This window comes from Xenopus laevis, chromosome 2L (assembly GCF_017654675.1).
Source record: "Xenopus laevis strain J_2021 chromosome 2L, Xenopus_laevis_v10.1, whole genome shotgun sequence".
Taxonomy (NCBI): Eukaryota; Metazoa; Chordata; class Amphibia; order Anura; family Pipidae; genus Xenopus; species Xenopus laevis.
In genome coordinates, this window is record NC_054373.1 from 99,611,721 (window position 1) to 99,635,999 (window position 24,279).

The 24,279-nt window shown below is 36.6% G+C and overlaps 1 protein-coding gene across 1 annotated transcript in view; it reads right to left on the reverse strand.

Annotated features, from left to right (window-relative positions):
* doc2b.L (double C2-like domains, beta L homeolog) overlaps window positions 1–24,279 on the reverse strand; it is a 244,718-nt gene that overhangs the window by 146,957 nt on the left and 73,482 nt on the right. Inside the window, exon 2 of the mRNA XM_018246910.2 lies at window positions 10,055–10,134. Within this exon, the coding sequence (XP_018102399.1) occupies window positions 10,055–10,134 (80 nt within the window). The remainder of the gene's footprint in view (window positions 1–10,054; window positions 10,135–24,279) is intronic.

Here is a 24,279-nt window from a genome sequence, read left to right on the forward strand (position 1 = left end):
GTGTTTTTTAAAACATGTCAGTTTGCTATTAGTCTGCTATTTATGCATGAAACCTCTATTTATTGCCACCATAAGACCAGCTGGATATATCTGCTGTCAAGAGAATACCTCATGCTTCATAAATTGAGGCATTGCTAACAAAAAGTTTTTACAAGGTAATAAACGTTCTGCTCTTGATTTATTAAAAGATATAAAATGAACTAAATGAAAAGAGGGAAGCACTTGGGTGCTATTGTTCTAAATTTGTACAAGGAAAAATGATAAATGCCTGTTAGTGAGCTTATATATCCTTATATATCCTGTTCTCATTTTTCTGTTTCATACTCCACATTCTTGCACTTGTCTTGTGTCTCATGGGTTCTTTGTTTCTATGCAGTGTGGTTTGTAAGTTAGTTTTACTATATTGTTAATTGTGAACCTGTCATCAGACATTTGTTTAAAAACAACTACACAAAGCTGCCATTTAAATAAGATGCTGTATCTTTGGCAACACTTCCTGGGAATCTTATCAGGGTCGATTCTGCATTAAGGCTGCAACAGAAGGTCCTAGACACTTATCCACATATACAATAAAAGGCACAAATGTTGCCCATGTGCATTATGTAGTAACCATACCAGTCAATTAAATACAGGAATGGAACTTGTTATCCAGAATGCTCAGCAGCTGGGGTTTTCCATATAAGAGGTCTTTCCTCAATTTGGATCTCGTGTCTTAAAGGAGAAAAAGCACTAAACCCTAAAGTTAAAAAACCCCTACCCTCCTACCCTACATAGAGCCCCATCCCTCCTCCCCTCCAGCCTAGCTGCTACCCTAGGCAAATGCCCCTAAGTCTTTACTTACCCCTCGGTGCAGATTCTGTCCAGCAGAGTTCACGGGCGCCATCTACTTCTCTTTGGTAATCTTCGGGAAGTAAGTGCCGGATCGGCGCATGCACAGTTGGAGCAATTTTATCTCACAGAAATTTCCAAAGCACTGGGAGAAGACCCGAAGATTGCCGAATCGGCTGACAATGGCGTCTATGAACTCCGCTGGACAGAATCTGCATAGAGGGGTAAGTAAAAACTTAGGGGCATTTGTACAGGGTAGCAGCTAGGTTGGGGGGCAACGAGGGAGTGGGGTCTATGTAGGGTAGGGGGAAGGGTTTTTTTAACTATAGGGTTTGCTTCTCCTTTAAGTCTACAAAAAAACTATTTAAATTAAACCCAATAGGATTGTTTTGCCTCCAGTAAGGATTCATATATCTAAGTTAATATCAACTACAAGGCACCATTTTATTATTATTAGAGAAAAAAGAAATCATTTTAAAAATTTTAAATTTTTTGATTAAAATGGAGTCTATGGGAGATGGCCTTCCCATAATTAAAATTCTCTATAACGGGTTATCTGTATTTGTTTTTAAACGGGTAACCAAAACTTGCTCTATGTGATTATGTAACCACAAAATAATTTCTCTCTGGCTTTCTTTTGTGAGCCTCATTGGTATGAGAGAATATATAAAACTTGATCTATGGTCAAAGTAGTTTGTTTTAGAAAATGCTTGTCTTTCCTACATAAAATATCTGATGCTAAATGTCTGCTATTGAAAAGTCAGTCATTTTATTCCCTGAAGATTATTGCAGATCAGCAAACTCTGAATGGTGCAAATTTTTGTTGTCTGCTTCTGTCATAACCAATTTGCTACAGTTTCTCTCTTGAGTGAACAAATCAATACTGAAGAAGCCTGGCAACTTTCTTTTGTAATAGTTTCATTGTGATGACTACAATATTATTATACTTAATGGTGGTTGATCTTTTGCTGATTAATCACTCACAAAAGCCGTACTTAGCATAAAGATGCAAGATCATTGCTTAGATATATTTATATATATATATATATATATATATATATATATATATATATATATATATATATATATATATATATATATATATATATATATAATGTAAATGAATATTGCCTATATTTGCATTTACACTCTAGCAAATACCAACTTTCTGGCCATGGTACATAATTAGCAACATATATATGTTGCAAAGGCTAACTAACGTAATTTTTAAGTGCACAGATATTAAAAACAAAACAAAGATAAGTCAATTGGATTGTCTTGTATTTATGTGCTTTAAAAAAAAAGGAATTAAAATGACAAGAAATATGAAGAATAAAAATGTTAATGTAAAGAAGCAAAATGGAAGAATTGAAATTGTGAGTGTTTTCTAAAACACACACATTCCCCCATCCCTATTAATTTTAAGAAAGCACTGTACAGATCTTCCATTTCTATAAGACCTTTAATTCAAAAGTAAATACAGATGAAGGTATTGCAGATATGTTATAGTCTCTTTCACAATCTCTGACAGTCTATTATTTATGCTGCATTCAGATAACTGATATTGGAAATTGAATAACTTGAATTCATCATTTAACTAAAATGCCAAACACCTTCTTGCATTCAACTCTATGAAAGAAGTCATACAAGGAAAAATTACCCCTTGGAATTCATAAAGGTCAACCCCATAAAAAATGTAAAAGTCAAAACTTTCTGTACCACCCATCAACCCTATGAATGTCAAAACTGTGCTCCAGATGCAAAGCCCCCTCCAGCCCTTGCCAATCTTCTTCCTCTTGTGGCCATGCCAGGGGCCAGGGAGGGAGGTCAGAAGCTGTGCCAAAGGCTTCACACAGGGAGCCAGTCTGGGCTGGCGGGGGCCCACCTGTTTTTTTTCTGATGGTTTGCAGGCCAAGTCCGACCCTGTACAGTGGTTAACAAGTTATGCTATTCTCATTCTCAGTTCAGGTTTTCTCATTGCGTTTTGCTTTGGGAGAAAATGTCACCATCCAGACAGAAAACTCCTGTGTGTTTTGCTGGCTTCTTCCAGTCAATCTGCATAGAGAGCTAGTAAAATGATAAGGCTGAGCAGGTAATCTTTCATCTGTCAAAATACAGTACCTTTAAAGTGGACCTGTCATCCAGACATAAAAAGCTGTATAATAAAAGTCATTTTCAAATTAAACATGAAATCCAAATTCTTTTTTTTTTTTATAAAAGCGTCCATAGCTGTTGTAAACTCATTTAAAAATCTCAGCTGTCAATCACAATCAAACATTGACTGCCCCTCCTCTATGCCTTAGGCATGGAGACGGCGCAAGCAATTACTTTCACTTTCTATTCAGCACTTTCTAGATGTCACTGCTCTCCCCACATCTTCCCATTCTCTTAACCATTTAATTATGTAGCCAGGGCATGGGGATGGACATCAGGTCCCCCAGTCTGGTGCACAAACAAGATTCTGAGATGATGGAAGGCTTGTCTTAAAGGACAAGGAAAGGCAAAAAAATAAAATCCTATTTTTACATTCTTTAATGAAAAATAAACCTTTCTCCAATATACTTTAATTAAAAAATGTGTACAGTTTTTATAAGAAACCTAACTGTATGCAGTGAAATTCTCCCTTCATTTTCTGCTGTGGATCGGAATTGTCAGACGGTCCCTAACTGCTATGCAGGGAAACAATCATACTTATGAACAGCAGGGGGAGCCCCCGCCTTACTTCCCAGCCATGCAGAATTCAAGCAGCTTTGTTTATGACGATCCCTAAGCAGCCCAGACCACACTGAGCATGTGCAGGGTCAGGGTCAGGCCAAGATGTTTAACAAAGTTACAAGATGACAGCCCCCTGTGGCCAACTTTGAAAGCATAAATTATTTGTTTGATTAGGCTTTGTGGTGCAGTAAGTTCATGCTTATGTTTAGTATACAAAATACAGCATTTCTAGCCTTATTCTGTTTTAGACTTTCCTTGTCCTTTAATAACAGTGTCCACAAAATGCCTCCTGCCTGCTTGCTTTAATTATATAATAATATAATAATCCTAGAATGATGGAAACAAAATTGAAACAATTTATACAGTGTAATTAAAGTTCATTTTGTTTGACTAAGATGATACAAAAGGATTTGGAATATTTTTTTTGGGTTATGGGTCCCCTTTAAATCTGAACATATGCCGAAGGGTTGACCAGTTCAGTCAACCCTGTGACACAGTTTGTAAAGGTATGTGTATTAGAGGAAATATGACAAGTACAGTGAGTAGTTAGATCAAAAGCTGAATTTTCTAGGTCATTTATTTATTTTTATAATTTCCAGGCATTTCAGCAAGTTATTTAGAATTACATTTTCTTTCATAGTGCAAGGGAATTTGTTTGTAACTATTTTTGAAGTATTTTAATATGGAGTTTTTAGCTTGATTTATTGTACCACAAATCTGCCTAAAATATAGAAACCAACAGATACATTTGCATCAGCCACATCAGTCAAATCAATTATGGAAGTTTTCAGAAATCTTGTTTTGTTTGCTTAATCACATTATTATTATTTCAACACTAATCCTCTCTAGATTTGTAACTCTTTTAGCTAGTTCAACTCCTCTCTGGATCATAAACCCTTTCAGCTGGTACATCTAGAAGAATTATCAATTTACCTACTAATACATCTATACTGCTTGGTTAATATTCTGTTTTGTTGGCGTTTCCTAATTTTACAATCAGCCTAGGGTTCTTTTCTGTAAGGTCAGCCATTCCTTACAGTAAACTGTGAGAGCTGGCTGCATTCTATCAAAGAAGATTTTCAAGTGGTTAAATTCATTTTTTCAACCTTATTTATAATCTAACCATATATAATGCATGACTGCCATGAATATGCTGTAAAATATATTTTTATAACTTGTGCTTAGTGATGTCATCTGTTATAATCGGTGCCTTTGAGCTGTCATTTGTGTCACATGACTCACTGAAACTCATATATTATTTAGCCAATAATACAAACCCTTGTGTAAAATATAAGCATATTATAAGCCACCATGTTCAATGGCTATTTAAAGGCATGAAAGCCAAAAGCTGACTATTCTTCTACAGATATTATTTTCTAGGTAAGTTTCTTAGGTAATTTTCTCCTCAATAGGCATTGATTAAATAAAGCTGAAATTCTACCCTCTCAAATCATTCTTCCACAATTGTGCCCAATTTTTAATCTAAGCAGTGACTGGCAAGAGTCAACATTATGTAATAGGCATAGAGGTATTAAATTTAATTTGGCCGAAAAATGCTCAGCAGACTAGATATTCTTGTCGGGATTGCAAGACTCAATTCATAAACAAAAATGTGTTCCTGTATACTCCATTTTTTTTCTGATATTGGGGTAAAATAGGGCAACTAAGCAATATTTAAATGCTATATTTTACAGAATATACATGAATATAATGTATAATGTAATATCAGGATATTTAAAATCACCTCAGAGCTTCATGACGTGTTTTAATGCATGGTCATGAAACTCCTTGGTGACTTTTAATATCTCTATATATTTAAAAATAGTGGCCACACGATTCCCGATATAATTACCATGTTAGACAAACCTTAACACTTACACTATAAATCTTCAGAACGTTAAAAGGTTAGACCTACTAATATAATTACCGGGGATGAATAATTTTCAGCAACAGAGTTTTGTTTTTGTCAGTTTCATCCTCTTATAAACATAGACTTGTGGATTAATTAAGCTGCTATTTGACAGAATTGTGTGTAGCTCTCAGAAGCAAAGTAATTCTCCAGTACTCAGATAAATTTAGGCAAAAAGACTATTTTAAACAAGAAAATGATTACACAAGAAAACTACGTTAAAGAACAAAGTCTCCTTCAATGTTTTTTACTTGCCATCTTTGACCATCGTCAGGTCATTTTATCTCAAAGTAATCGGTGCTGTCCAGCTCACATTGTCAGAGATAAATATACAGCAATCCAATATGTCAGGGCAACCATTTTAAAGGATTTTATCCTGAGATAGAAGTCTAGTTCACTTAGAACTGAAAAGCATCCAAAATATAGCTAAAAAGACACTACAACAACCAGAAAAGAAATAAAGCTAAAAATCTGATGAACAGAAAGATAGATTGATAGATCGATAGATGGGTCTGATTTAATATTATCATTTTAGTGCTTTATAATACATTGCAGTTAATGCATCATTATTTTGTTTAATGGGTTCCATTATAGCCGCCTATAGTGCATATCTTTCCAATATCCTATCTGAATTTAAACTTTAGAGTAAATATTTTTTCTTTATATGTCTATGGATCAGAATGATCCAATTCACTTAGCTTTTCATATGATTACTGGAGTAATCTATATAATTGGTAACTGTGGCAGCACAGTGGCTTATTAGTTAGCAATGTTGCCAACATGACACACTGCCATTACTTATATACACTTGCCCCCTGTCTGATGTCACCAGAGGGGTGGGACAAGCATTGTATATTGGTATAAGTGACAGCAAACAGAAGGAGTTGGACTCAGAGGGTGCTGACATTGTAGGATGGGGCTGTGGGTATAATTTGTCCCACCACACGCCTATGACTTGCAAGAGTACTGGAAACTGTCTGCAAGGAATTATGTTGCCACAACAAGATTGTCGCAGAGTCAAAAACATTCTTCTTGTCGCCTATTGACTTCAATGCATTTCACCAAAATCTTTTTTGTTTTGCAAATTTTTTATGACAAATTTCCTAGTGTGTGTGAATGTAATAGGGTAATAAGTTTGTTACTCAACTAATTACCTAGATCAACCAATAATAATTAGCAGGTAGCTATTTACTTATTGGTTGCTATTGGTTATTAAACGGGCAGTGGTAAAACAAAATGGATAGTGTCATTGACTGGAGAGTATAAGGTAGATCTTCCTCAGTATCGCCCCAGAAAATAATGTCAGTTGTGTAGGGCGCACTTTCATTATTTATTTAGCTGTATTTATTAGAAAATCCAGTACAGTCAGGTTGCACTTACTGCCCCTCATTTGATTTTTGTGCATCTGGGATCTGGGCTTTTCATGCAAAGTCCTTTTGTAATGTTGAACACCAGCCTTTTTAAGTCTGACAAACCATTTAAACATAAAACAAAAACACGTAGGGTTGTTTTTACATCAATATGGGTTTATACCATCTTAGGTAATACAAAGTACAAGCCATTGTCTTATTATTATTATTACACAGAAAAAGACATCAGTCAAGAATAAAGAAATATTTGTTTAAATAGGAAACTGTTGGATAGAAGCAATGCTATATTTAGGCACTTTCTTGATAATGGATGCCCACATAATAGATCACATACTGTACAGGATTGATGCTGATGTAACACTTTTGTGTTTGTGGCTCTGCTGCTCACACAGAAGAGCGTTAGAGAGAGACCTCAGTGGGCTTGGGGGTTAATCCTACTGCAGGGGTTTTGTAGGATCAGTTGGAGGTCAGTGTTTTAATCCATTTTTGGTGGATTACAAAGGGGCAGATAAGAGAAAGGATCAACTAAAGGACTACAGTGTCCCAAGATTTTTAGTTGATGCTGAGATTCATATTTTACCAAAAGAAAAAGCATCTGTAAAATAGTGCACAGTCTTCAGTCCTCATTCATATTACTGAGCTGTGGTTAGGAGCATCTCTTGTTAACTTTGGTTTTGCATGGCTTAACTTAGTGGAGCAATCTAGTGCTCCGGGAAGAATACTTTAAACTGGATGTAATGTGCCTTTTGGTGAAGACAGGTTACAAATAAGTGTACTGTATGTACAGAATATATATATATATATATATATATATATATATATATATATATATATATATATATATATATATATATATATATATATATAATATTATTATTATTATTATTATACTCTCACGGCCTAAAAATCTGACAAAAACTTATTGATAGAACAACTTACGACTAATGTATTGACCCCATCAGAGGCCTTTCTCAAAAACAGTGCCGGCAGTTTGGTGGATATATATATATATATATATATATATATATATATAAAATGGGGTTTAAAAACATGCTAACCTGTAAAGGTGATAAAACAACCGTCATGAGGAAAGACATTTGCAGAGCTGAAAACTGACAGTATGGTGTTTATTTTTACTCAAATACACATCATATTTTGCTTTGGGTTAGGAGTTTGGCATTGGCTGCTGTGCTCACACAGAGTACCTGTCACATTTTGACAGAATCTTACCCTTCCAAGCTGACAGCTCTCAGCCTAATGAGTAAAGACTAAAGCCAGACTTCCAAAAATATGTGTCTGTGTGGAATTTGTGCTTAAATTATGTATCCAACAACATTCGTGTGTCCTGTTCTCCCCTTTACAACAAAATATAAATTACAGCATGATCTCAATTTATTGATGCAGTCATAAGGGGTGCAGTTCTGCCTCAATCTAGTCTCAGGAAGAATGCATTGGAGATGCCACTTATAATAATTGAAAACAATTAATAATAATATAAAAAGCATTAAAAAAAGGCAATTCAACTAAAGAATATCTGCAGGGGTATATTTTTTTAAAATTTATTCTAAAAATGCGTTATTTTCACACTAACGTGAGTAGATAGGTATTAAACTTTTGTATAGCGTATTTAACAGATAAGGGTTGGGAGGTGAGCACAGAATGATCTGTAAAATAATTAGGGTTTTGTGGGTCAAGGTTAGCCCATATCTTTTCCTACTTGTATGGAGTAAAGATGACATACTGCCTCTCAAATCAATTTTAAAAGTGACCAGTGATGTAGCTCTGTGCCACGGGTCCTAGTGCAGGTATCGGACTTGGGCCATCCACCCCAGGCCCCTTCCTGGCCCTCACTTTCTTCAAACATGCATCTCTTACCCTCCTGGAGGTGCACATGCATGACATCTTTTTCACTCCAATCCTCCTCTAACAGGCCTCACTACTGCACTGCCAGTAGTAATACCACTGGTGACCATAATGTATTTACTTTCTTTTAAACCATTCTGTAAAGCATACTTGTCAACATAAAGGTACAGTAGATCCAGCACTGTGTATTCTAACTTTTGTACAGAGTTCAGAGTAGCATTTATAAGAATAAGGACAGTGGGTTCATAAGAACTACATATTTATGCTTCTAAATCAAAAAATCTAGTCGCTTCAGAAGATGGTAATTGAAACAATATTTATGTTAATCATGAACATATTTTAAACAAAAAAGTTGATTTTTTTTAAAATATACCAATGTCCTTGGGCCCTTTGTATGTTGTTTTTAGGCACATAGATCACAAGAAGCTTTAAACATCATTACTGGTGTCAGACAGAGGTGGATTTGTTCACTGAACTTCATAGTCCCATATTCTTATCTCTCAAGACTCTAGATAATAATCTTGGAAGAGGCATCAGGTTCATACCTTCTGCCTACTGCATAATGTGTAGGGCCACATTTTCCCGTTTACCTTGAATGAAAGTAAGAGCTTAATAACAGCAGCCTCTTTTTGTAATTTACAAGGCTGCTGTAAATGCAATATAAGCCAAAGCATATTATTTTGCTAATGAAAAAATGCTGTCTCTCCAATGTAATTTAAATGTTATAAACTTAAACAAAATTTAAAACAAAGTAAACTGTACAATTATTAAAATTGGTCTGACTTTAAAGTTTAAAGTTATTTTAAAATGCCACTGCCATTGAAAGCTGTATTTGTTGGTCCCATTCTGCAGTCCTGGTTCTGACTCTTGAAATAATGTAGTAGACCACAGAATGTATGCTTAGCGTAATCGGCAGAGGTTAGCTACATTGTTTATCAGAAGCACCAGTGCAGTGCGTTCAATATCACTTACCTTATACAAAAAAGAAATCTATTGACATTCTTCAATAAATGTATACTGGGAAACTGCTTAGAATTACATTTTCATTAGCCAACATTGACATTGCATTATTTCAGATCTATAGTACCAATCATCTATTTGGGTCATGCACCTGCATTCAACATAAATGGAAGGTGAGTAAATGGGAACTGTGGGAGGAGGATATGATAGATAATCAAATAACACTGCACAGTTAACTCCTCCTCATCTATAAATCTGAGACAGGTTTATAACACCTCTCCTGATTACATAGGGAGGAAGCGGTTAGTGCAGTAGTACAAAACTGCATATCCTGAGAGGGTTAATGCAAGCAAGATAAAGATTAAAATAAATACAATGCGTGTTAAACAGAAATCAGACAGCAACCTACCTTGGCTTTATTGATAGTGCAGTGCAGGGCATTGTTTTCTTGATCATACAGCAAGCTAAAATCCAGTGTCCCAAGAGCAGCTGAGAGGAAAAATGAAGAACATTTTAGTCACAAAATTATTTTGTTCCATATAGCATATATTAAACAAAAACGTATGGCAAACAAAAGAGCCGAGACAGATGTAAATATGTTGCCAAACAGCACCAAAGTAACTTTATTAATATTCCTCCTTCATTAGAGTTGAGTTGAGTATTTAAATATAGTGTGTGGACTGTGTCTCATAATAGATACTTTGATGAGAGCCATTATACCACATGCAGTGCTATCATTACCCCAATCTTCTATAGGCATTATATGAAATTCAGGGTGGCAGTATTTTCCTCAGCACAAATTATGTTTTTGGCAAATAACTACATACTGTAACTGACTAAAATGAATTATTGAATGAATTATTAGCTAACTGGCAGAATGCAGCTAATATGAAGATTTATTGCTTTTATGCCAGCCATAATTAATTTTGTTTCCCACAACTGGTGTGTTCTGGCTTTAAATGCAAAAAATTCTATACATCCCATGTATGGAAATAGTTACTGGTGATTCCATTACCTTAGCTCAGTCATGTCCAAAGTCCGGAGGCCAATTGCGGCCCATTATCAAATTTACACCGGCCCGCAGCCTATGTCATGAAATGAATAATAATGTGGCCCGCCAGCACAGTGCAATCAGGAATCGCGTAGTGGTAGCAGTAATATTTTACTGGTCTATACTGCTGCCTGTGTGCTGAAGGTGTTAGCAATAGACACATACTGGCACGTAGTGACGCACTGATCTCGCATACTTCTTAAGGGCTGAAAGTGCAAAAGACATACTGACGTGCCAGTACAGTAAACTAAAGAAGTATGCGAGAGCTGCGCACATGCTGAGTGCGTGTCTATTACTAACACCTTGAGCACACAGGCAGCAGAATAGACCAAGTGGCAGATCATTTCACTAATGACTAATGTGCCCAAATATTACTGCTACGATTTCTTGTTTAAATGAGGTGCAGAGAATAAGTCCAAACAGACTCCACTTCTCCACTTCATAAACACAGTGTACGTGTCCATCTCCAGGAGTGAATGATCCTGATTGCAAGCTAGCTACCTTGGAATGGATGTCAGGCTGATTGGTTGGCCCCTACACATTTTCACCTCACTAAATCTGGCCCTTGCTGCAAAAAGTTTGGACACCCCTGCGCTAAGCAGCTCCATGCCACTTGGATCCAATATGAGTGCATAGTGAGTGGCACAAAGATAAACTCTGGGCTAATGCCCTACTTCATTAATCCAGAAAATAACATTCTTTATATGTAGCCAAAAAAATATGTATAAACAACAGAAAAATGCTGTCACTCCTTGATAAGCACTTCAAATCCACAGCAGATAATGCATTCCAAATTGACTTTCTTTGAAAAATAAGACATTGCAAAACCATTTTCTAAGCTGACACCGAGGGACACATTTACTAAGGGTCGAATATCGAGGGTTAATTAACCCTTGATATTCAACCCTCAAAGTAAAATCCTTCGACTTCGAATATCAAAGTCGAAGGATTTACCGCAAATACTTTGATTGAACGTTAGAAGGAAAAAACGTTCGATCGAACTATTAAATCCTTCGAATTAAAAAAAGCTTAGAAACCTTATGGGGGAGGTCCCCATAGGCTAACATTGTACCTCGGTAGGTTTAAAGTGCCGAAGTAGGTAGTCAAAGTTTTTTTTTAAAGAGACAGTACTTTGACTATTGAATGGTCGAATAGACGAACGATTAATTAACCCTCGATATTCGACTGCCGAATTGAAATCCTTACCGCATTAAATCCGTCGAATCGTTCGATTCGAAAGGATTTTAATCCATCGATCAAACGATTTTTCTTCGACCCAAAAAAGATTGCAAAGCCTCCCCATAGGCTAACATTGACTTCGGTAGGTTTTAGGTGGAGAACTAGGTGGTCGAAGTTTTTTTTTAAAGAGACAGTACTTCGACTATCGAATGGTTGAATAGTCAAACGATTTTTAGTTCGAATTGTTTGATTCGAAGTCGTAGTCGAAGGTCGAAATAGCCATTCGATCGTTGAAGTAGCCAAAAAAAAAACATTCGAAATTCGAAGTTTTTTTTATTCTATTCCTTCACTCGAGCTAAGTAAATGGGCCCCTACGTGTCTGTAGCCCTTTTTCACTTCGCAACCTGGTGAAAAATGTCACCCATCACTTCTACTCACAACCAAACCATTAAAGGGGACCTGTCACTCCAATAAAAAAATCCAAATCCTATTTTATGATTGTAGTCAAGCAAAATAAACTTCACTTACACTATATAAATTATTTAAATCTTTTTCTGTTAGTGTTGGAACTCAATCACATCAAGGAGGTAGCTGCGATTTTGTAGACACTATTATTAAGGAAAATCTTGTTTATCCGCCAGAATAGGACACCTGATGCTAAAGCCCATGCATTTAGAGGCGACATGGGGGGACAATTATACTGACTATATATACAGGTATAGGATCCCTTAACCCGATATCCAGAAAGCTCTGAATTACTGAATGGCTGTCTCCCATAGACTCCATTTTATCCAAATAATCCAAATTTTTAAAAATGATTTCCATTTTCTCTGTAATAATAAAACAGTAGCTTGTACTTCCCGACTTAGATATAATTAATCCTTATTGGAAGCAAAACCAGCCTATTGGGTTTATTTAATGTTTAAATGAATTTCTAGTAGACTTAAGGCATGAAGACCCAAATTACTGAAAGATCCGTTATCCGGAAAACCCCAGGTCCTGAGCATTCTGGATAACAGGTCCCATACCTGTATATATAAATACTATAGGGGGCAGTTATACTGACTCATCAGCAGGAAGACAGGGGCAGCTTCAAGAGAGCGATTATACAGGGGCCAGCATTACCTTCTCCCTTGCCAAGAATCCGACAGCGAGGGCCCGGGCGCCCTAGGCAACGCGTGCGCATACATGCCACAGATGGACCAAACTTGTGCATGAGCAGGACGGGGTGAGAGCAGGGAAAGATGAGCACGATGGAGGGGATGCGAGGCAGGGGAAAAAAGTGACGGAGGGGAAGGGACGGAGGAAGGAGAGCAACGGAGGAGAGGGGACGCAATGCGGGGGAGGAGAGTGACGGTGGGGAGGGGACGCAGGAAAGAGAGCAATGGAGGGGAGGGGAAGGGGGAGAGTGCGAAAGAGGTGAAAGAACGGCGAAGGGTGGGAAAACCAAAGAGAGCTGTGATAACAGACTAGGGGTAAGCAGAAGTTTAAGAGGTACCTGCCCAGTCCGCCCTAGGCAGGTGCCTCTTCTGCCTACCCCTAGTTCTGGCCCTGCCAGCACAGATTCTGCAGTAGAACGTTCTGAGACTTTTGGTCCGGAACTGCCATGGCTATGTCTCATTCAGAGAGCCTGGATCCGTCCCTCTCAGCTTGCACTTAGATGCTAACAGTCTGTTCATCTGCAGCCATTGGCAACGGCGCCATTTTAGCAAAACCCGCCGAAAGCTGCTGACAGCTCCCACAATGATCTGTATGCTGTTGTTGTGACAGCGGAGCTGCAACCCGAATATCTCCCTCCCAGGCCCTTCCAACTGGCAGAAAGGTTCCAGCAGTGATTTAGGGCCCACTACAGGCAGAGACACAATAATGATATTCCGAACACTATGGGGGTTATTTATCAAAGTCCGAATTTATCTCAATATTTTCTGCTACAAACTCTGATCAAATTTTTACGCTTATTTATTATTACATTTTCTCAACTTGCCTGCCCCGCCTCTATGTGATTCATAGCTGAGATTTTTTAAACAAGTTTATAACAGGTATGGATGTTTTAATAAAACAAAAATTTGGGCTTCATGTTGGATTTGAAAAATACTTTATTATACAGCTGTTTATTTCTGGGTGACAGGTCCCCTTTAATTCCTCTGAAGACTTTTTAGTTAATAGGTCCCCCAATATTAAGCCTCTGGTTGAATTCTTGTTATAATGTCCATTTATTCATTTTAGAGGTTGTTTGGGGACATCATAGAAGCAGGCCAGTTTTGGTTAAAAAATCCATTAAAATGTATAGAAAATGCTACATGATTTTGGAAGTGCTCTTTATCTATTTACAGCATTGATAATTGGTAGCTACTGTATGTTTGTACATTGGCAATATATGAGAAATGGTTGGTATTGCATTCATGATATCTCGCCTTCAATGCTTCAAGCATTATGCAAGTGCAAAGAAATGGTATATGCAAAATTATCATAAACACATTCCCAAAGGTCAGCAATTTAGAGCACCTGTAAATAGCATGCACTACCATGATTGTAATCTCAATTATACCTGCACTATTTTAAGGAACAACATTATACATTATTGTATCATTTGACAAAGCAGAATCTACAACTGAAACAAAAAGGACTCTTCAAGATGCATGAGATTACACCTATATAACAATGGTGTGGCATCTTGTACAACTGACAATATACCTGCTAATTACAAATTATTGTTAGGGATGCATTTATTTTCCCTCTATAAGTGGCTTCTATAGCTGCTTACAATGACAAAAAGAAGGCACTATAATGCATGAGAGTGGAAGGCTGCTACTATTTTTACTGACACTGGTGATAACCCATATCTGCGCTTCCATCATTTTGTGTGTGAGTGCTATCTTTGTGGCTGCAGCAAAGTGATCAATGAGAATCAGTATGGTGAGTAATGTCACAGTTAACTGGCCTAGCAAGCAAGATTACTGATGGTGTCATGATGGGAGCTGCTGCCTAAATCTTGACTTGACAAAGCACAAATTGCAAAGAGCAAGATAAGCTGCAGAGATCACCAAGAAACAGAGGCTTGTTGAAATATGGGGGCCCCACAGTGTTATAATTGCTTCCCCAGTTAACGCTCTTGATTTGGTTCTGTTTGCAGCAAAACTAGCACTTTCCTTACAATCAGGACAGTTTCACCTTAAATAACCAGTATTTCCAGGGAAAATGTTAGTAGTCTTCATTAGTTAGCTATACGTTTTATTGTCTCTCAAAGCAAAGTAAATAAACCAAATTACTTTTTTTACATATAACCTTTACTTATAGACCATATCTGCTGTAGTCACAGTAAACTATGCACTGTTATTTAGATATTCTACATTCTGTAGGGCTGCACATAAAACAGTTCATGAGTGGCAGGTTTGACCCATATTTTAGTAGACTTTATTTGTTTCAATGTCATAAAGCTTCATGAATCATATGCAACCAGAAAACTATACAGATCAGTTAAAAGTTTCAGGCAAAAAGATAAGGGCCCCTGCAGCTCTTTATAGAAGTTATTTTGCTCCCCTGAGGCAAGACTCTCTTTAACTTCCTCATCTAGAGCAATCTACACATGGCTTGAGGCAATGAATCACTCTGTTTTCATCACCTGAAGAATGACTTGTTGCTGAGTACCAGCCATCCATTAATCCAAGTGAAAGCAGTAAAATGAGCACATTTTTCACAAATGTAACTTTATACTGAAAATATATCATGAAATTGGGCAGCTGTTGATTTCAGTTCAGTGCTTTTTATGTTGCTTAACCCTTTGGTACTTTTATTGCCAGAATGTTTTTGAATATTTTGCACTCTTTCACTTTCCTGCCTTTCCTGGGGAACAATATATATTTTTATCAGGAAAACCTAAGCTTTCAAAATATGATTAAAGTTTGGTGTAATTCCACTTCTTTAAGAAGATATAGCAAAATTCACTAAAGGGCGAATTGTCATCTGCGAAGGCTTCGCTAAACTTCGGCCCACTTCACCAGGCACAAATTCACTACACTAATTCACTAAAAAGTGAAGTTGCGTCTCTGCAGCCGAACGCTGGTGAAGTTTTGCTAGTGTTAATTCGTCAGCACGAGCATTTCATAGCAAACTTTCACTAACGTTCGCTTCTGCCTAGCAAAACTTCGTTAGTACATTTACGCTTAGGTCAATTTGAATAGGGCAGGTTCATATAAGTCTTATACACATGATGTAGAGATGTTGGTGCAAATGCTTGAAGTGGCCACTTATTATTAAAAATGTTCAAGGATGGCAAAATAAATCCTCTATTGTCCTAGACATGAGCCCACCCTTAAACAAATGTGGCATGCCCCTCAAAAACAAAAAAGACAATGCCGCTTTAAAATATGAAAATACAAATTCAAGTCGCAATGTAATATTCTTCATTAGGCTTTTATTGTGTTGAGAATCGTAATTGCGCATTGTGAACCTTTAACACTCGCTCCAAGGTGGCGTTAACTTTTGGACAAATGTTTTCATTAAGAAGTTTTATTATATACACTGTGCACAATCGCAAACTATAACGCCTGCAATCGCTATCCTGCTGTCCTGTGAGGAGCAGCAAAGTGTTCAAAAAGGCAAAATTGTTCACTAAATGCGAATATTTATTCACATTGTGAATGAATTGTGAATGTTTTTTGCGGTAGCAACCAATATTACATTCCCACAAGTGTCTAAAAAATGTAAAAAAAATGTTTCCCATAATATAAACACATATATCCGAAACCTAATTTGTTTTATGCATGAGAACAGAACAGATTTGTAAAGTTCTATGTCTCCGGAATGTGCCAATACCAAATATATATATATATACAGTAGTTTTTTTGGAGATTTCTCACTTGTATAGGTCAAAAAGTCCAAGCAGTACACCTCCACAAAACTGAATACTTCTGATTTCAAGGTCAAACATTTAACTAACAGGGTTACCCTAGAAAACTACATATTATTGGAAAGTACAGATTCTGATTAATCAAATCCAAAATGGGTAAATATATCTTTATACTACCAAGTAGTATATTTTTCCTAAAGTTTTAATTATTTCTAAAAATGTGTGAAATTTTTGAAACATTACCTCAAAGCTTCCAGGTTACAGTATCATATCTCACACATATCATTAGGTAACCAGATAAGAAAAACCCTAAATATGAATGCCTGGGGTCCATTGAACAATTTGATACCTGATATCTGAAGACTATATGAAGACATCCCATTCGAGCTACCATTTTTGTAATTCCAGATACTGCAAAATCAACAGATTAAAAGCATTTTATGGGGGGCAAGGGTAGAAAAAGTATTTTCACCCCAGAAAACCATGTGGTAAAAGCTACAAAAAATTAAGGTGACCCCTGAAAACCATATATGTTTTGTAAAGTACACATTCTGTTGAATCCAAAATGGGCAACCATGTCTTTCTACTCCAAACTACCAAACTGCAAAGTTATGCCAAATGCAGTCAAAGCTACGCTAAAGGCAGCCAAAGCAGGTAACATATATGGACCTCAAATGAATATATAGTGCATCTGAAGTTTTTTCATTTGCCAATTCACATTCTGTGAACAAAGTCCCCTGACTGCCTATTATGTGCCACAAGACCCCCTAAAAGTACAAAGACACCTATAAAATCATATATTTTTGGAAAGTACACATTTTGACGAATACAAAATTGCTAAAAATGTCTTTCTACTCCAAACTATGAAAGTGCAAAGCAATGCTAAAATAAACATAACGAAGAAAGCATAAAACTGCAATAAAATCACAAAAAATCAAATACAATTAGGCAAATCAATGAAATAACAAAATAAATGATCTGACAGGGTGGCTAGTGGTGGCAGAATACTTGATCCAATAGTCACACTTTGAAACCGTTTTTTTGGGGAAAAACCAAGAGGCAACCCCCCCCCCCCAAAAAAAAAGTATGAATATTTGCTTGTGTTTGCATATGTGTACAGTTCTAAAAAGAGTGTGCAAAAGGAAAAAAGCCAGAAAAGCAAAAAAAGCTAACTTTAGTAAAATGTGAAGTGTATGAGTAAATGCATGTATGTGTGTGTGTAAATGTGTGTAAATGTGTAAAGAAAGGCCTCCTTTCCAGAATCTGCAGAGCCTACACAGCAGGAAGTAAGTGGGTGGGCACTAGGGGGCTGGACGACTTGGTCCTGTGAGTATCTGTGACAGCCTCCAGCCATCACAGGACCAGCTTGGCAGCCCCTTGGCTCATTGCCTAGGGGGTCATGTCACATATCCCATTAGTGCTTGGCAGGCAAAGCGTTAAACAAGTACATTCCATGGAATGGTCCTTAATATTGCAGCTTATTTTATTAAAAAAAAATTGCTGCTTGTCTAAGAAAAGGGTTGCAATTTTTGTCACTGCATTTTAAGACTGGGCTGACCAGTGGTGAAGTGAAAGTGGCTGTACCACTGTTTTATGCATAAGCAGAAGATTATTTTATCCATCTGTCTAAATGAAAACAGAAAACTATAGAATCTGTACTCTGTGTACAGGTGGCCATTCATGCACAGATATTATAGTATCAAACTTCGACTAAATTTGGCAAAAGACTTGGATATTGGCCTGGTTGGAAGTTTTTTTCATTGATTGATCCAGGTAGAATTCTATTGTTTTTACTTGTATATCTGACGATTCACCTCTAAATGTCTGTATTGAAAATGAACAATGGTCGCAGGACAGATCGTAATTAGACCAATATTGTGGGCAATGATTTCATAGGATCAAAACCTCCAAGAGCAATAGACAAGGGCTGGATGGTACACAAATGTGTATATTGGTGATGTGGAAAGTAAAATAAACCTCAGAGGTGCATTTTATAGAGAGTAACGATACTGTAGTAAGAGAATCCTACACTTTATTATAAGGATAAGAAATAACATAATACTGTGTCTGTTAAATGAGCTGAAAAACATCTAGGTTACAATGCTTGTCAAAGATTATAACTGCTGGGAATAATAGTAGTTTAAAGTATTCTAATCCCTTGAAGGTTAAGTTAGAAACAGGGTAGAAGGTGGGCAAACCTGCTGGATCAAATTTTGGCTCTATGAGCATTAGTATAACCGATGCTTGTGTAAAAGCAGAAGAAAAATACCACAATGCTGAAGTGTGTGTTAGAGATAAAAATCTGTCATTTAAAAAGATGAATGGGTATATGTTTGTGAATAGCATCTACCTTGTTTGTGTAAAAATGTGCAAAAGATTTGCAAGCATCTGAAACACTGTACAGGCCCTGCTTTAAAACATGACCATAAACTTCTGTCAGTCACTCTTAAGCTGGCTACTCATGCTTCTTGGGCATGGCGCTTGAATATTTCATCTGCCAATGCATAATGACAATGTAGAGTGCTTGGGCAGATAAAGAATTGAAGAAGAGCCGCAGCAATTCATTACTTTCTGCACTTCTGCCTGAAGAACAGAAGAATTAAGCCCACAGCCTTTTGGTCAGATTCCATAGAGGATCAACCAATGGATTATCAGTTTATATCACGTAGTGGTCTATTTACTAACATTTCAATTTCTATTTTTTTCACAAATCAAAATTTTTTCTCTAAAAATTCATGATTAATAAAATGCAAAGCTTCAGCAAGTAAGAGCATTTGAGATCCTGTAGAAGTCAGTAGAAGCTGTGATGATATTGGACCTTTATTAAGTCATTCACATTTTTAAAGATTTTTGGATTTTTTTCGCTAGTAATTGCCTGAAAAACTTGAATTTTTAGAGGTTTTGCAGATTTTTCTTAGCACGTTGTCCAGCATTTTTTGGTTCGTACATTTTATTTTACAGTCTTTTAATAAATTACAAGGCATTTGGAATTTTAGAGAAATAGGGGCCAATTCATTAACTTCGAGTGAAGGAATAGAAGAAAAAATACTTCGAATTTCGAAGTGTTTTTTTTGGCTACTTCGACCATCGAATGGGCTACTTCGACCTTCGACTATGACTTTGAATCGAAGGATTCGAACTAAAAATCGTTCGACTATTCGACCATTCGATAGTCGAAGTACTGTCTCTTTAAGAAAAAACTTCGACCCCCTAGTTCGCCACCTAAAAGCTACCGAACCCAATGTTAGCCTATGGGGAAGGTCCCCATAGGCTTGGCTAAGCTTTTTTGGTCGAAGGATAATCCTTTGATCGTTGGATTAAAATCCTTTGATCGTTGGATTCAAATCCTTTGAACCGTTCGATTCGAAGGATTTAATCGTTCGATCGAGGGTTAATTAACCCTTGATGAATTTGCCCCATAGAGTTTAATCATAGTTTCAAAAACCTCTTAAACCACTAAAAATTAGAATGTTGATAAATGGGCCCCTTAATGTCCAAGCATAATAAGTTGATGAATGTCCTATTAAATAGATCTTTACCTTTGTCGCTACTTTGGTTATGTAATAAACATTTACTACAGGTCATCAACCAATCAGCAAGTAGCATTTATTGACTACCTGTATGAAACCAAATATTGGTTACTATTGATTACTGCACCTGGGAAAACTTTGTGGTTTTTAAGTAAAAAATTGTAACAGCTTCTGCAAACATAACAGCCTTACAATACAGATATGAAGACTATTTAAAAAAAAATGTTGTTAGGCACAAAACAAACAGGTGTGATCCTATATGAAAGAAATTGTGTGTAATTTATTTTTAAATCTTGTACACAGCACTTCTACTAAAGTCAAGTTATGTTTAAGATAGAATTGATGGTGATGATGGTAATAAAATGTGTCTTAACAAGCAATTCACAAAATCAGTTGTGCATCTGCAATACAACATCATACTGTATGATAGATGAACCTAGAAAAAAAAGCTGTCCTATTAATGTATATAAAACCATTGCTTCTACTGTGACAAATCCTTCAAATTGGAATTTACAGCTGAAAATCTCAGCTGTATACATAAGTGGTTGAGGGAAAAATGTCCCTAGCCTTGTTAATGGTGTCAATTTGTAGAGAACATGTGTACGTGAAATATGTCACTACTCATATAACATGCCCTGTGGGTTAATTCATTCATTGTGTTGAGTCCCAACCATTAACTAGTAGCCAGAAGGTTAAAACACCTCATTTTACAAACTAAGCATTAATCATCAGAACTGTAAATAGAGATTATCATGGGAATATACAGAACATTTTGTCATTTCCATGCTGAATGAGAGGCCATGTCTGTAAAGTAAAGCATGTACTCTATGAATTTGATTAGCCATTATTGCTAATTTTGTTTCCCTTCAATTGGAATAAAGCCATTTTGAGCTAATCGGATGAGATAAGTAATTGGTTTAAAACTACATGTCAGGCCATCTTTTTCATTTACTGAACAGACGTCATTATGTCTCGTGAGTTATTTTATAGCTTGTGATTACGGAAAGACTTAGTTCGGCCATCAGATGTAAAGATCATTTGGAATACTTAGAACTCAGTGTTCAATAAATTATGCCAAACTCAATTAATTAATGAAAATGCATAACTAAATTTAGAGATGTCCAGTTAGTATTATTAGAAATGTAATCAAATGATTTCCTTTTACGGCCCAAAAACAAGCCTGCGGATGTTTTGCTCAACTTTACTTTAAAAAGTACCCTACAGGGTTAATTCAAAATGGGGCTGGGTCTATTCAGACTTGGGAGGGGAAGCTGTTTCCCTTGCAATAGTAACAGCTAGTGGTTGCACTCGCTAGTTCCCAGAGGACAAGTCCCTCACAGTGATACTATTTATGAAATCTCTTAATCACTCAACTGGCAACTTGAGTCCTTAAACTGGCAGTAGCACCCACAGTGTTAACCCTTTCTGGTCTTTTCTTTGCAGCCTCTGGCTGCTCTACTAACTACCATCAGCCTGACTCTCACTGCTGGAGTGAGCAATTACAGACTATATCCTCACACTAGCCATTCTTATTGATGCGCCATCCACCCTCTCCAGTGAAAATGAAATCTCTTGTGAAAACCCTCTCCAGTGAAATCCAAAGAGGCAACACGCATGGTGAGGGACACCTGATGCCCCTGACCAATAAGGAATTGCCATGAAATGGTTTAACCTGGAAAGGGAAACAGCTCCCCTCTCTAAACTTAGAACAGACCCAACCCAATGCTGGCCGTATTAAAAAAAAGGTGAGCAACACCCTCCTACACAGATAAAGTAACTTCTCATAAAGCTGACCATAGCCTGTAGCACCGTTGGGGGAAAGGATAATGAGGATGATTATACATTCGATGTCAGTGTAACATAGGCAAGAAAAAATAAAATATATTTTTGCTAATTATATAAAGCACTTTATAAAGTATGCTTCAGATACAGTATTACTCATTCAATGATCTCTTCCAGTGATATTTTGATTGAAGTGGAGGGCAAATTATATTTTTATTAAACTAAGCAGAAATTGCATTAAAGTATTGGACAAAACGCTTACTTAGTTTTATAAATAGGCTACTACATTGGGAAAGTTGGCAAATGTCTGCAAACTTTGAAGCATTATGAATAAGTCACAGTTCAGTAATCAGTACTTCTCAGTTATGTGCATAGAGTAAATCTCCAAAATCATTATAAAAATTAAAAAAAGGAAACCTTATAGAAAAACTATACATTAAAGGATTTCTTTATTAAAGTCCAAATGTCAAAAACTCAACATTTTTTAGTTTTTTTGAATATAAAATCGGAATTTTTTGTGAAAAAAAACCCCCTCAAATTATTCAAATTATTTATTATACCCTGAGGATGGGAAAAGGATCTGAAAATCCGGCATCTTAGACCTGCTGAAGTTGTATATATAAGGCAATGGGAGAAGTCTCGAAGATATGCTAATCTGCTCTGGGTTTCGTGCTAAAATCTGAATAAATCACAAGATTATAATTTTCGTAAGATTTTCTAAATTTTTCTGGAAAATGTATTGATTAATAAGGGGAAATAACACGTGCGGATTTGATCACAGTATATTTCAGAAAATAATGAGATAAATAACCCCCTAGGAATAAATAATTAACTGCATATCATTTTTATCTAAACAGGTAACCTACAGTATTAAAGAATCTGAACAATACACACATCAGTACACAATTGCCTCTTTACATTCTTTACCTCACCCCACCATTGTAAGGAGCGCTCGCTGGCGCGTCCTTCCTTGCCGGTGTCCTCTCCAAGATGGCGGCGCCCAGGAGGAACCACGTGGACGTCAGACGCCAGCGCGTCAGACCGGGCACAGTGTCATGATGCCAAAGTCAAACGGTGCAGCATCATCACGCAACGTCAGAGTGTGACGTGTGATGTCTTCAAGCATGTTTTGGCTCAAAAACCTATAAAAAGGAGGCCTGCAGTCATTGCGCGATTATAGGTTCACCTCTATTGTGTCCCTGGGTGTGTTATTCTACTATTTGTGATTCCTGATCTTGACTTCGGCTTGTATCCTGACCAAGAAACTTTGCTGCCTGAACTGACCTTTTGCCTGGATTTGACTACTCTTCTTCTTAATCCCTTGTTACCACAAACTGTGTTTTGGAGCCTACAGCTTCCTCCTTGGTCAGCAACTCCAACTGGAGCCTTCGGGCCCTGACAACCATTCACGCACTGATCACCTGACAGGAAATAATTCAAGAATATGTGTGGATGTAAAATACAGAGCTCTGTTCATTCATTTATGTAACCAAGCATGTATGTGTATGCTTGGTTTGTGTTTGAGCATTGTGCCTCATACAAGCCAGAGGGACAGACTTAAAATGGTTTTACTATATGGAACGGCATGTTATTAGAAATGTAAAACATTTGTTTAAATATTTTATTTATATGATGCTGTGCTTTATATATGGTTTTTATGTGATATATTTTTAGAGAGACTCGTGATGTTCAGAGCTATAGTTTTCCTACCCAATACCTGTGCAGAAGTAAGTTAATTAGGTTATACTTGTATGTTTTCATATTGAACCCTTTCAACATGGCATCATATTAATGCACTAATATGATATATTTTCTAATGCTGACATCTGAAAGATGGCTACAGCCTCCGTATAAAAATGTATCAATCAAAAATTATTTGCTAAATTTGATAATTGTTGGATTGTCCCTGGTTGCAGCATAATCCCATTACAGAAATTGATTGCAGTAAACAAGCACCAAGTATTAGGGAATTATATATCAAAGTCGAATTTTAGAGATATGTGAGCTTTTTTAAACATCGAATGAACTCACAACTCGAATGGTTTCTAATTTAAGAAAAAACTCAAATATAAAAAAAACGCAAATCAGTGAAAACTCGTGTTGATCAAGTTTTCGGCAGAAAAAAATACTTGATTCACTCGAATTAATCGAGTTTTCAAATGAAACCCACCAAAAAATTAAAAATTTTCAAATATTTCAAGGGACCTCTGCCATTGACTCCTACATGACCTCAAAAGGTTTTA